Source organism: Capra hircus, chromosome 21, assembly GCF_001704415.2.
Source record: "Capra hircus breed San Clemente chromosome 21, ASM170441v1, whole genome shotgun sequence".
NCBI classification, from domain to species: Eukaryota; Metazoa; Chordata; class Mammalia; order Artiodactyla; family Bovidae; genus Capra; species Capra hircus.
In genome coordinates this window covers 15794935-15809528 of record NC_030828.1, presented here as the reverse complement: position 1 = coordinate 15809528, position 14594 = coordinate 15794935, and the positions used below count along the sequence as shown (strand labels likewise).

The following is a 14594-nucleotide window of genomic DNA, read 5'->3' as shown; positions in this document are numbered from 1 at the left end:
GGCCCCCGACACCCACACCATCTCAAGTGCACCGAGCACCGTGCTCTGCTTGGCCCAACACGGCGCTGGCAACCTCAACCTCTCCGTGCCACAGAGACGGCCTGCTCTTCTCAACTGAGATGCAGCAAGAGGCAAATTAACATCTCTAACTGGTTATGCTTGCCGGGGGCGGGGACGGACAGTTAGGGCGTTTGGGATGGACATGTACACAATGCTGTATTTAAAATGGATAACCAACAAGGACCTGCTGTCTAGCACAGGGAACGCCACTCAACATGCTGCGCCAGTCTGGCTGGGAGGGGTTTCGGGAGAGAACGGATGCATGCGTACGCATGGCTGAGTCTCTCTGCTGTCCACCTGAAACTACCACCTGGCTGTATCCCAATACAAGATGCTTTTCGGTGTTCAAAATTAATAAATAAATAACATCTCTAGTTGGATCCAGAAATCAAAAGAATGCCACCAACAGTTGCTCTAATTCTCAAGGCGTATGAGGTGACATTTCCCAGCACTCCCTTAAGGACAAGGTAGGACACCCCTGGAGGCGAGTCGTCTACCGAGACCTCACAGGCTGGCCCCTATCTGTACCACCTTCAGCCAGGAAAGGGGCTGGGGCGCCTATGACTCCCTGGGGAAAACAACAGGCTGACTTCTGCAGCCCCCTCCTGGGTGGTCAGGCCCCTCCCGGCCTTTTCCAACACTTCTGCCAAGACGCGGTTGCCTCCCTGTGTAATTCACGGCAAAGCTACAAGGAACAGAGGCAAGCAGGCCCGAGTCCTGGGGAGGTCTAGTTTTCAGCACAGACCACAGTAATTTTCCATGCACTACTATGAGTTTTGACAGCTTAGTGTTTTTTAAAAGTTTAAATAGTTCAGGTGTCTGCCAAAAAAAAAAGTCCTAACACGTAAGTTTTCAACTTTAGTTTTGATCCTACGGTTTATGTGACCAGCATCAGCAGATGAGAGAAAAACAGTTCCATCCTCTTTCAAGGGTTACTCGACACAGGACTGGCTGTTCTTGGCACAAGTTCACTGGGGGGGTGAAAATGACTAGAAACCAACTCCTCTTCCTGCTGGAGACGTTTTGGGCCAGGAAGCCTATCGTTCTGCCATTGCTTGGACCAGGACTTCGTTCCAACAGCTGGAATCGATTATTTTTTATTTCGGGAACGAATGAATCAACTGCTGTGTAGAGAAGGAACAGGGCGCTGGCTCCAGGCAGTGGCCGCTCTAGGAAGCCTGCTCTCACAAGAGGACTGGCACTTCACGACCAGGAGGCGGCCTCGCCACAGTAGGGAGGTCAGAGTCCCTGGCTGTGGTCTCAGGATGTCACAGGAGGGAGCTCCGGGGACCATGCAGTGCATCACGGAGCAGGGAGATGCAGAGCTGGCTGGGGGCTGGAAGGGGTATTTCTTCTCTCTGAAGTGACCCTGCCTGGAGGACCCTCCCCCGGGTCCTTGCACCAGGGACTGTCCTCAGCTTGGGCGGCGGTCCCCCCGGGCTCCGGCTGTTCTCCGGCCACCCCCAGCAGTGCACCACCCACACTTGACTCCACCCCTGTCCTGCTCAAACCCTCTGTTGTGAGCCCCTGCCACCCCGGGGATCACGGTCAGCCCCTCGCCTGAGCACATGTCCACCCCCAGCTTCTTCCTCGCTCCGCCGCCCGCCCGCCCCTCCCAGGGCTCCACGCTCTCACGCTTCCTTCTCTCCCTCCTTCAAGACGTGCCTTGAAAGCCCCTCTCCTGGTCGCCCATTCAGGCCTCTGTTCCAGCAGCCATCACACCGCAGGGCAAGAACCTCTTTAAACGCCTCTGCAGTCCGAGCCCAACTTCTAAGCAGGGTGTCCTGCGTCGTCTACCTGCATGCCTCGCTCTGAGCAGGGGGAGACCGGAGCTGGCTAAGGACGCTTAGGCGTTGTCGGCAGCCTACGGCATCACTGACCCCGTGGCTGGTTCACTCCCCTAAGTTTTTTGCCAGTGGGGCGGCTTTGTGTGCTCAGCTCACTGAGGGCAGGGAGGCATGCTGGGGGTACTCAAGGCTACTGGTGAGGTTAAGAGTTACGAGACAGACCCAGAGGATACGGGTTTGATGAGGAAAATTATTAAAGAAACCAAACAAAAAACCCAACAGACCAGATGCACAGATGAATGAATAGACCTCCTAACTTCCTTAACTTGATGGGGCTGATCATCAAAAAAAAACCCAAAAAAACTAAGATTAAACAGGAAATGAGTATCTTTCATGATCTCTTTTTCTTAGAGAAAAATAAAAGATATGAACAACAAAGTTTAATAATAAGTCGAGTTGTGAGTTAAACGTTTCTCTAAGGTCTCAGGAACTAAGAATTCCTCTAACATTTCTTCAGAACAATCGATGATGTATTTTTAATCTCAGAGAACCTATGAATGGGGCAGCTGATGGTGCTTCCCTCCTGGCAGTGGTTTTGCCAGAAACCCCGACCCCAAATTTGCTGCCGTCTCTCATGGGGGATTACATCTGCTTTAGGAGCTCGCATCTGAGTATGAAGCTGACTCTTTGCTTTTAAAAAATCTTCTCATGCCCCTGACTGCACCAGGTCCTTGCTGCCTTACTGTACTCGGCGTGGTTTGTGAGCCAGCTCAGCCCAGGCCTTTCTGATACAAGACTAAGGACTGAATGACGGCTGCTCCTGGGGAACATCCGGACGAGGGTGCCCGGAAGTGGTCTGGGGACACCTGCATCCTGCCTGCTCGCCCCTGGAGCTCGTGGAGCCTCAGACATGAGCGGGCCTCACCTTTCAACCTCCCGGTTGCACTCTTCAGAAACACACTCCCGTCTCGCACCAGCTTCTTCCGCTTCAGGTCCTCCTTGGCAAACATCTGACCGCTCTTCATCCTCATGATCGACTTGCTGTCGGTCTTCGTGTAGATCTCGTTCAGACGGACCTTCTTCTCGTAACTCGCCACCTTGCTGTCCACGGCGCTGATCACGTCCTTCACCAGGCCCAGGGACTGCGTCAGGTCCTGCTGCTCCACCTCGTTGTCTGGGGAGGGGAGGAGAGCTCGGTCCCTACCGGGCAGGAGGGGGATGCCCTGCCTCCGTGCCCCACGGCATTGTCTGTGCTCTGCGGGCAGAGCGAGGCCGACACGCTGCGGTCACGCCCTGACCTCTGGCTCAGTCAGAATTTAACTCTAAATAAGGTTGGACGTTTCAGTGGGACAGATGACGTGCACTCATGAGCTACGTTCTCTATATACACATGTGTGCTGTGCTTAGTCGCTCAGTCCTGTCCGACTCTTTGCGACCCCACGGTCCATGGGGATTCTCCAGGCAAGGACACTGGAGTGGGTTGCCATGCCCTTCTCCAGGGGATCTTCCTCATCCATGGATCGAACCCAGGTTTCTTGCATTGCAGGTGGACTCTTTACCATCTGAGTCACCAGGGGAGCCCCATATATACATATATAGCTGTACAGATACTTACTTGGCCACACCAGGTCTTAGTTGCAGTACATAGGGCCTGTAGTTGACACATGTGGGATCTAGCTCTCTGACCAGGGATCAAACCTGGGCCCCGTACACAGGGAGGGAGAAGTCTTAGCCACTGGACCACCAGGGAAATCCCACAAGCTCCCTTCTAAAGTGGAAGGAATCCAACATCTTTAGGCAGGGAGAGGAGCCTCCAGTTTCTTAATCTGTGTCTTTGTTTCACCTAATCCTTAATGTAACTGTGGCGGAGCAGGATCAGCAGAGAGAAAACAAGCAGGGACTGATTCACTGAGAAACAGTAGCAATCCCTGCACTTGCAGGGGAGGCGGGAGTGTCCTCTCCCAGCCGAGAGACAAGTGACCAGCTCTGCAGGCCACTGAACGCTCGGCTGGGGTCACCCAGTGGTTCCTTCCCTTCTCGCTCGCATTCACTCTAAGTCTGGTGACGTGACATTTCATGTTTGCACTCAAGAAAACCATTTTTAAGAGAAAACACAGGCTTCTCTTTTAGTCCTCCTGGATGTGGAAGAGTCCTTCAACAGGGCCTCTGCTGGACAGACAGGGAACAGGCCACTGGCAACTAAGATTGATTCGAGAGAGAGACTCACCTTTGGTACACTGCAGTATCCTCTGGAACAAAACTGGGTATTTGGTGATCCGCTGGGTTACAAGCAATATGCACTCAGGGATTCCCAGCCTCCGGACGACCGAACTGCTCATCTTCTTCTGCAAGGGAGGAGACCAAATGTCAGGAACAACCCAGAGGGGAAGGCTCGGGCTAAACCTCACGGGGACGCCAGGCTCTGGGCAACGGTGGGCAATTCCACATTTCACGCCACTACCTTCACGAAGGCCTGAAAGCGCTTGTCTTTGGTGTGGAGGTCTTTGAAGTAGTTCACGGACTGGTTGTGCTGCCCACAAAACTTGCCGTACGTCTTCTTTAAGCGTTCGGCATTCTCCCCCGAGAACTGCGGAGGAGAGCAAGCAAAGTTATGCCGTCACTCGGGGCGCTAAACCCGTGTTACCGCCATGTGCCAAGGGCCCACACTACTTGCGTGACCCAGGAGGGCTTCCTCACTGCGCTCAGGCTCAGGGGCTCAGTCCTGTCTGACTCTGTGCGACCCCACAGACTGCAGCCCGCCAGGCTCCTCTGTCCATGGGATTCTCCAGGCAAGGATACTGGAGTGGGTTGCTAAGCATATGACCATATGACCCAGCAGTTCCACTCCTGGCCATAAAAACATGTCCACACAAGAACAAGCACATGAATGTTCACAGCAGCGTTGCTCACAACAGCCCCCAACCAAGGGGAACTAATCCTAGTGTCCATCAAAGGATAAATGGATAAAATGTGGTACTCACATATGAAAAGTCCAATCACTAAGGACAACATACTGTTTTATTCATTTATATACAACGTCCAGAACAGGCAAATCCAGAGAAAAAGTACATCAGTGGTTGCCTGGGGTGGGGGAATTCGGGGAAGCGGGGGCGGGTGCTGATGATAAAAACGTTCTACAACTGGCCCTGGTGACGGCTGCTCAAATCCATGGATATGCTAAACGCCGCTGAACAGCACGTTTTACACGGGTGGATCACATGGCTTATGAATTATAGTTCAATAAAGCTGATACGGATATTTAAAAAATAATAAACACAGAAGTATCCACGTACTGTGCAAAACGTGTTCTAACCCCCATTTGTCATAAAAATAGCAATAAAACGAAGGGACTCACTAGAAGTCTTTCATGAGGAAGCAGGCTTAAGAATGTCTCCTTGGTAAGTCAGAAAGCCGTCGGAAACAGCCATGGTAAGTTACCTAGGGCTGTTTATCCTGCTTAGCTCGGGGCAGCAGTCCCCACAGTTCTGCGTGGCCCTTCTATCACTCCCATGTGTGCCACCTCATCTGAAGCTATGCTCACTGCGGGGCAGCCGCCGAGTTTCTGTAAGTGGTCCCTACAACACACGCTAGCAGCCATTCCTGCTGGACGAAGCCTCTGGAGTCAGGAAGGCTTGATCCTCACCCCAAAGCTTCAGGGGAGCCTTTCCTTTCCCCCTGACCACCAGAGAAGCTGAAAGCAGAGACGTTTTAAGTGATCACAAAGCAAACACCCTCCAAAGGCAAGGAAACCCAACTTTTACTGCATACCTAGCATGTACGCTGGGCACTTTGTATACACATGGCTTTTAAATTTTGAAATAGCGTTAGAAGAGAAAACCTACTGCCCTCAATTTCAAAAAGGGAAAACTGAGGGCTGGAGACATGGAACCACCCGCCCAAGCTCACAGAGATCACAGGCAGTTCCGGGACGAGAACACACGGCTGCCAGTCCCCGTGTGTGTCTGTGTGCGTGCGTGTGTATGAGAGAAGTGCCCGGGGGCCTGCTGTGTGTGTGTCTGTCTGTGTGTGTGTGAAGTCCCCGGGGCCCTGCTCCTGCTCACCTGCTGCACAAGCACGTCTCCGATCCTCTTGATGAGAAAGTTCTTCTCGCTTTTATCCACCAGGGAGTCCTTCTTCCGCTCGAGGATCCGCTGGAAGAACTGGCTGTGGATGCTGATGAGCTCGTCCAGGCAGGGGAAGAGCTTCTCCACCATCTGCTGCTCGAAGAGCAGGTCGGCCATCATGCCCCGGCTGTAGACGTCGCTCATGATCTTGAGGGTGCGGAGGTGGTGGAACTCCGTCTGCATCAGCTCTGGGGGGCGCGACAGGGCTGGACTGTCAGGGACGCCCCCCTCGCCGATTCCCCTGCTCCTGAGAGCCCGGGCCTGTCTAAAGGCTGCTTACGGCCCAACTTAAACTTTAAGGCTGAGTCAAGAGCTGCCTTTTCCCTAAAGAGTTTTCATCCTGTTCCTGTTTTTCACGGGACCTCTCACACTACTTTCTGACAGGCAAACTGGACTCCATCCCTCTCAAATGGTGGTTTCCAAAGTTATCTTCACTGGGATTCAGGGCCTTCCATAACTGGCTGTGCTCCCATTTCCCAGAAAGGACTTGTATTTAGTCTAGTTCATGCTGCAGCTGAGGAATTTAACTGTGCTGTCACAGGGATCTCGAAGCATACTGCATGAATAAGCACTCATACTCAATAAAGTGTTCAGTAAAATTCAAGCAGATCATTTTACAGAGAGGGAAGGTCAGAAATAAGAGCATGTCTCTATACCTCAAACATTTTAAAGAAAATCTTGGAGATGGCTATAATACATACTTGAAAACTGACTTGCCAAAGTGCAATAAACCACCCACCAGACAATGTGAATCGGATCTCAGCAGAGCAGATGAGGAGTCTCACCGTAAATCACTTCTTGCCGCTTGACAACATCTTTCTTGTGCTGTTTCAGAAACTTGCTGTCCACGATCTGACTCCAAGACTCTGCTTCCAGCTGTTTGGACTCAGTCTCAAAATCTCCCATTAGCTGTCCTTCATTCATGTCTGTACCTACTCCTCAAAAAAAAAAAAAAAAAAAGAAAAAAAAAATCGGCGTCAGAGTCCTGCATTAGTGACCTCTAAAAAGCCTCTGCTGGACATTCTTTGGGGTGATAACTTCATGCGACTATGCACTCTGCACTAAGACAGTGATATTCACAGTATATATATATATATTCTATTAGAAAGGAGCATTTTCTGCTCAAGAGTGACGCACACTATATTCAACTTTGGTTAAGGGTGAAAAAGTCACCTAAATTAAGGTGATTAAGACATGTTTCCTACGTGAAGCAAGAGCTAGAAGGGCCCTGGTGACTTTCCTTGTTTAAGAGAGTAGGTTTACAACTGTGAACTGAACGTGTATGCAAGGCAAGGGCAGGAAGCAGTGTCTGCGGCCGAGGCAGACCACATCACTCAATGACGTCCTTCAGTGGACGAGTACCCAACAACTGGATAAGCAGGTTCCCCAGCTCACTATAAAGCATCTGATGCTGCACAGGCAGTTCAGAGACACAACACAGGAGCCAGGAGAGCAGGCACCATTACTCCATCAGTGCCTGTATTCCAGCTAACGGCACAGTCTCTGCAGACACCCACCACACAGGCTGTGGCCTCCGCTTACCCTCATCAGTAAGCGACTCTGTGGACTCGTTGACCTTGCTGATTTTATTCAGTGAGTCTGTTGAGTGGGACAGGAACTTCCAGGTGTTCGCTATGTTCTCATCGTTGCCAACTCTAGGGACAGAAGGAAACACAGATGTAAGGTATATTCTGAGAAGCCATGGTTTGTGAAGCTCTGAAAAACTACAAAGTGACAACGTGGAAGGCAAATTACTGATGTCAGGTACCTGGCAACGTGCAACATGAACTATGAAGGAGGTCAGAGGCTTTGAAATACAGCTGCAACCATGAACTTTTTGAACCTTGCAGTTTTATTTTTTAAACCATAAGTAACAAGAAGAATGCTCTTCTTTCAAACTGCGTACACATTATAAATGAAATTTCTCTGTTTGAAACTCGTGTCTAACCACAACACCTTTTCCTTGTGTTCCCTAAACACCTACAGAGCCAGCACTCAACGCTAAACCATATTCTTCGGACTTTTCTCGATCCCAGCGAGCACATCAGGCACCTGGTTTATGTTTGTGGTATGGCACACAGGTAAGCCAGAGTCACTTAAAACTAAATTTTATTTAAAGGCCAACTTTTAAAAGTCATAATATAAACCAATTGAGAGGAACTTAACAACTCTGAAAAGAAGATAATCATGCCACCGAGACAGAATGATATAAAAATACCTGGATTTTTTTTTCCTTAAGGAGGAGGAAGCACTATCCAGCACAGAGGTTAGGAAACACAGACAAAAGGAGATTTGCATCCTTCAGCTGGGAATTTTCCTCCAGCCTGAGTGAGGAGAGCTGCCAGGGACGCTTTGAGCCCTATATTTGAGGTGACTTCTTCACTTGGTAGAAAGGCAGGCACCTGACCCCGAACAGCCAGCCACATCACAATCAGCCCTGTACTAACCACACACAGCCGGAGCCTCCACAGCCAGGGGCCACGGCAGCTTCCACAGGGACAACACAGGAGCTCAGGGCAGAGGAGGGGCTGGGAGCCTACTGCCATCCTCGGCCCATTACTCACTCATGACTGAAGAGGCAAGATGCAAGGATGGAAAATAAAATTAAAAAAAAAAAGATAAAACAGAACTACCCTCTCCTCCCAGGTTCATCTGACCAATAGGAAAATGTGACATCTGAAAATGTAAGTGGTTGCAGGCCAACATTCAGCATTAAATCCCCTTTTTTTCCCCCCCTATTTCCACTTCTTATTTTGATCTAAAAAATCATCCTCTTAGAAGGCAGGTTCTTTAAAGGCAGGACTGATCATGGACAAAACCTTACTTGAGATGGTGTTCAACGGGGATCCTTGTTATAGAATGGCTGCATCAAATGTAACCCTCACCCTGCTTGTCTCAGCTATGCACCGACTCGTTAGGTTACACGTTCTTTCCCAAGAGCATCTTTTTGTCAAATGGTATAAATTATGATGCTCTCATCGCCTAGATGTCACCTGTGCTGTCTCCACACCCCCACTTACCCAGCGATGTTCTGAATGGAGACGCTTTTGGAAAGCATGACGCTCTGCTGGGACCGTCTGTTGGAAAATATGGTGGCAGTAGTGGTCTCATCGGCCAGAAGGACAGCAGACCGAGGGCGTTCCTTGGGCTGGGAGGCTGCACGGGAGAGGACACCGCCAAAGTGTCAGTGACTCGGGCCCTCCAGCACGGACCCGCCTGACGAGTATCAAACAGGAACAGACTGCTTTAAAAGAGATCCACCCTGGGAGTGTTAACCGGAGACAAAAACTCTACGGAGGTCAGTGTGGAGACAGTTACTGAAACTGTGAATGCCTATACCTACTGATCCAGTGGTTTCCTTCAGGACGTCTTCATGTCACAAGATTTACTTGTTTACACTTGCAATGACATACGACCAAAGGTATTCAGTGCAAAGTTCAGTAAAAGCAAAGTGAGTTACCAAAATAAGGTCGGTTAATAAATCACGGTATATCCTACTGGTGGATACTGTGAAGCTTTACAATAAAAATGAGGACACCCTGCCCGAATTGACACAGAAGTGCACGACAATATATTACAGGGGAAGAGAAAATCAAAGTGCAGAATAAAGTGCGCCACAGACCATGTCTATGTTTAATCCAAATTGGTGTCAGCTTTCATTTTAAGAAAAAAACTTGGAGAAGATAAACATAAGAAATGGAGTTACCTGTGGAGTGTGATGGAAATGAGGCAATAAGGATAAAGAATCACGTGAAAGCACCATGTGTTTAAAACTTTAAACTAATTCAAAGAGAAAAGGAGACTGAAAGAATCTTAAGGACACAAGCAGCCTCAGAGATGACCTAGGCCAGTGTTTTTCCTGTGAGGGGCTTTATAGTTATGCAAATTCCCAGCCCTGTCTGTCCTGTGTGGGTGGGACCTAGGAGTCTAAGATGTTTTTTACCAGCTTCCCAAGAGTTTCTTCCGTGCAATGTCTGAGAACACAGATTTTGACCAATTCCTCTAATTTACAGGGGAGGGAAACGCAATCTGTGATCGATGTCACCCAGCTAAGCTGTCCTCATAACTACTTCTTGTGCTGTTCAGCCACTCAGTCATGTCCGACGCTTTGTGACCCCATGGGCTGCAGCATGCCAGGCCTCCCTGTCCCTCTCCATCTCCCGGAGCTTGCCCAAGTTCACGGCCATTGCACATGCCCAAAGAGGACACTGGGGCTCTGATTTCGGGTCAGGGAGTCACACTGACATCTGGGCAACAGATGATTTTTCCGTGGTAACGAAGCTCCTGTCCCAGACGCGAGCAGCATTATCCGTCCAGCCCTAGGAGCGTCAGGAGCTGAAGGAAATGACTGGGGCAGCTGTTACAGCTTCACTGTATTACAGGATGTGCTTGACTTAATAAAATGGATAAAGCCATTCAGATTCTTTTCAGAAGAAGGTGATGTAATCATCAGAAATCTGCCACACAGCGGCATGACCAGACCCTGCTTGCAGGAAATATGCAGGATGCCAGGAGATGGGGGCCTCGCCCAACAGGGAAGAAGGGCGAGAGGCGAACAGGCTCTAGTGTGAGGGACTGGAGTACCTCAGGGTTTCAGAGGGAAGCTGGTGAGCAGATAGAATATGATGCAGGAGCAGTTCCCTGGGGGCTCAGGGGTAAAGAACCTGCCTGCCAACCACAGGAGACAGGGGTTTGATCCCTGGTCCGGGAAGATCCCACATGCTGCAGGACAGCTAAGCCCGAGCGCTGCACCTACTAAGCCCTTGTGCTCGAGAGCCCGCGCTCCTCAGGAAAAGCCTCCGCAACAAGAAGCCCGTGCACCACCACCGGAGAGCAGCCCCTGCTTCCCGCAACTACAGAAAAGCCTGCGTGGCCACAAAGACCCAGCACGGCCAAAGATAAATACATGAAATTATTTAAAAAACATCAGATGGAGGGAGGAACATCAGTCCTTGAATGGGGACGTCCCTGACGTGAGGACGTGGACAGGCGGACGGGAAAAGAGGACATTCTGAAGAGGAGGACCATCTGAAGGAAGGGAGAAATGCTCGCGCAGCGCTAATGTGAAATGGAGATGACAAGCAGAGGAGGCAGGCAGGGCGTGGGCATGCGGACCAGGGAGATGGCTGGAGAAGAAGCAGCAAGTCAGCAGAGCCCTCCAGACTGTCAAGGGCAACGTGCATCAAGGGCAGCATGGGTGTGGGGGGAGGTGAGAGAGAGCTCTGTGACTGCTGGGAAACCTTCCCCGCTCAGGAAGCTGCTCACTATCTGAGCCCCGGCATCCTCGCCCGCGAAGGCCACGGCAGCGGACGTTCCCACTGAGGGAAGCCCACCACCAAGGGCTTCACGGGTGTCACCTCACTTAAACCCGACGACCGCCTGATGATACCACTACATCCTTCCACGGAGGAGGAACGCGAGGTGTGGGGGGTAGGGGGAGCTGTAAATATTTGTCTGAGGTTATGCAGCTGCTAACACATTATTAACTAGAGGATTTTTGCAGAAACTAATGCGTGTGGCCAGCAATTTGTGAGGTAGGTGGATACCAATAAAGTCATAATGTTAAGGTAACGAAAGATGTATTAATATGCCTCTGGTTAGTAATTTGTTCAGTGCGGTGCTAGGACTCAAACCCACACAATCTGAGCCCACCACCTGCACTCTAACTGCTATGCTACCTTGGTGGGTAAAAGGGGAGTAAGAATACACATGGGGGCTGGAGGTAATGTAACAGGTAGCTTTGGGGAAGACCTTTTCATCTGATTTGAAAGAAAGCAGATTTCTGAAAGAAGAGATAAATGTCACAGAGCCAAAAAAAAAAAAATTTAGTAAGAGCAGGCTTGTAAAAGGCGCTGGGGTAGGTGGACCCCTGGTTAAAGTGAGTGACGGTCTGGCGTAACTTTCGTCCAGGAATTTACACGCAAAGATGGGTAATAACCAGACTTCGTCTGACAGGACTCCACACCCTCGCCGGCAGCACAGCCTGAGTGGCTGTTCCGAGTTGTCTGGAAGCGCTCAGAACAGTCGGGCCTGGGGCAGCGGTTCTCACACTCAAGTGTGGACACTGTCATCACCTGGAGCAACTCCTAAAACAGAGCACCGGCTCCACCCTGGACTCTCTGATGTCGAACGTCTGGGTAGGGCCCCAAACTGGCACTTATAATTGATCCAGGAACTAGGCCTTGAAAAACACGGCCTGGGGGCGAGTCTCAACCGGGTTCTGTGAGCTAATTAACGTGGTATTCATTACTGCGGTATTTATGGCAGCGGGTGGAGACAACTCAAGTCTTTGGGGGAACTGGCAATTAAAATATGGTGTATGTTTCTGAAAGAATACCACGAAGCAATTTGAGATGATGGCTTTCAAATAATATCACACGCAGATCTCAAAACCATATTGAGGGGAAAAGCGTAAGTCATACTGTCTAATTTAAATTCAACACACAAAATAGTAAGAGATATTTTCAGAGGTACACATATGTCTGAAGACAAGGCAGATTAGAGAGGTCTGCATTAAATAGACCACAGTGTGTACTAATGAGGGGAAAGGAGAGAGAGAACGGAGAATGAGAAGGGGAAAACATTCAGCAAAACCAAAGTGGAACTTTGCCCAGACTGGAGAAGACAGGCTGATGTGACGAAGTGTGATGAACTCAATTGGTGTGCCCCTTGAAAAAGAGAAAAAAAAAGAACACCCCCAAACTATATAATTTCAGTCTGTCAAGGAGTTTAATAAGCAAGGTCTCGTTTGATGTTGAGAGCACCAAAAGCAAGTTTCACTGTTGACTCATGGAAAAGGAGCTTCAAAAAACATGGGGGTCACTTGGTTAAATAAACAAGGCTCAGGTGCTGCCTTGTAAGCTCACTCACACACACACACTCAGGTGCACACACACACTCAGGTGCTGCCTTGTGAGCACACACACACACACACACACACACGCTCTCTTCTAAGATCTTCCAGAGGGTGAGCACACACACACACACACACACACACACACACACGCTCTCTTCTAAGATCTTCCAGAGGGTGAGCACACACACACACACACACACACACACACACACACACGCTCTCTTCTAAGATCTTCCAGAGGGTGAGCACACGCACACACACACACACACACACACGCTCTCTTCTAAGATCTTCCAGTGAGCACACACACACACACACACACGCTCTCTTCTAAGATCTTCCAGAGGGTGAGCACACACACACACACACACACACACACACACACACGCTCTCTTCTAAGATCTTCCAGAGGGTGAGCGCACACACACACACACACACACACACACACACACACACACGCTCTCTTCTAAGATCTTCCAGAGGGTGAGCACACACACACACACACACACACACACGCACGCTCTCTTCTAAGATCTTCCAGAGGGTCTGATGGTAGACTGCCAAGCTTTCAGTCCACGAAACTGCAGCCTTCTCTAAGTTACCACAAAATAGGTATTCAAACCGTGATTAAGCATAACAAAGGGACACGACAGGAGTGCGAGTGAGTCCAGAGCCAGAGAGGCCGCGCGGAGCCATGAGGGGCGGCAGACTACTTACGCTTGCTCCTCATGATGACCGTGGGCAGCGAGGACGTGTCGTGCGCCTGCAGGTTCCCCTTGGGCTGCTGCAAGGGAAAGAAATGTCGATTAATTTCACAAGTTTTGATGAATTTTACAACTTATCTTCTGTCAAGTCTCAAGAGGCCTGGAACACAAAGCCAGCTGCTCCTGTTCCTGCCAACGGTCCTTGGGGTCCTACCGAGATACAGCCACCCGCGCTGGCTATCGCCTGAGCCCGCCTGGCCTGCGACTCTGAGAGCCGTCTCCTCTGCCTGGAACACTCCTCTCCCTTCACAGGCCAGGCAGTCTCCTGTTTCAAGGTCAGAACCCGGGGGCAGAGCCACCATGAGCTTCTGTCTTCTCCTCCCATGAGGCAGCGACTGGCACCCCTCAGAATGCTGTGCGAACCCCCCCTAGTTCTTTCCTTATTTATGGTCATTGTCTGCGGGTCCATCACCCCCACAACGCTGGTTCCCTACGAGCAGCATCTGTGCCCTTTTCATTTCCATCTCTCCAGTGACCAGCATTTATGTATAAGGTGTTAAATAATTCTTAGGGGAAGTGCTAATTTTAAGACTTTTTTGTGGCATGGAACAGAGACACCATGTGAGAAAACGGGTTGAAGCAATTCGTCTGAGACAGATCATTAGTGGAGAAGGGTCTGTTTGGAGTGGGACTCCCCCTCTTCAATGACATTCTTTTACACAGGGTAGGCTATGTCCCCATCGCTGTCTTTCTTTGGCACAGTCACAATGATGACATTCATACCAGAGGTCACAAATTCCAAGGCCCATGGGGTCAGGCAGGTGACAAGGAGAGAGGCACGTTGGAGGGGTGGGAGACAGTAGCCTGGGCCTGCGCATCTTGTCCAGAGGAGGTGGCAGCCACTCAGCCCAGTGGGCTGTCACCTCCATCCGCCTCTCCAACACCTAAGGACCTACAGCCCAGATTCTGTTCTGCAGGCTCAGGAGCTGCCAATGGATCAAACGCTCCTGATTTCAGACTGCCTGCCAAGTTTGATGCTTACATACATTCTAGTGGGGGGAAG

The 14594-nt window shown here is 50.3% G+C and overlaps 1 protein-coding gene across 8 annotated transcripts in view; it reads right to left on the bottom strand.

Moving 5' to 3' along the window:
- Positions 1-14594, bottom strand: part of AKAP13 (A-kinase anchoring protein 13) — a 321642-nt gene that overhangs the window by 21534 nt on the left and 285514 nt on the right. For 6 of the 8 annotated variants that reach the window (XM_018066002.1, XM_018066004.1, XM_018066006.1 and 3 more), the window contains 8 exons: positions 13545-13611; positions 8992-9127; positions 7514-7626; positions 6757-6909; positions 5909-6159; positions 4309-4434; positions 4075-4192; positions 2773-3021 (listed from right to left, as the gene is read on the bottom strand). In XM_018066002.1, coding sequence (XP_017921491.1) covers positions 2773-3021; positions 4075-4192; positions 4309-4434; positions 5909-6159; positions 6757-6909; positions 7514-7626; positions 8992-9127; positions 13545-13611 — 1213 coding nt within the window. The remainder of the gene's footprint in view (positions 1-2772; positions 3022-4074; positions 4193-4308; positions 4435-5908; positions 6160-6756; positions 6910-7513; positions 7627-8991; positions 9128-13544; positions 13612-14594) is intronic. The other 2 variants (XM_018066003.1, XM_018066005.1) reach the window with 2 other exon arrangements.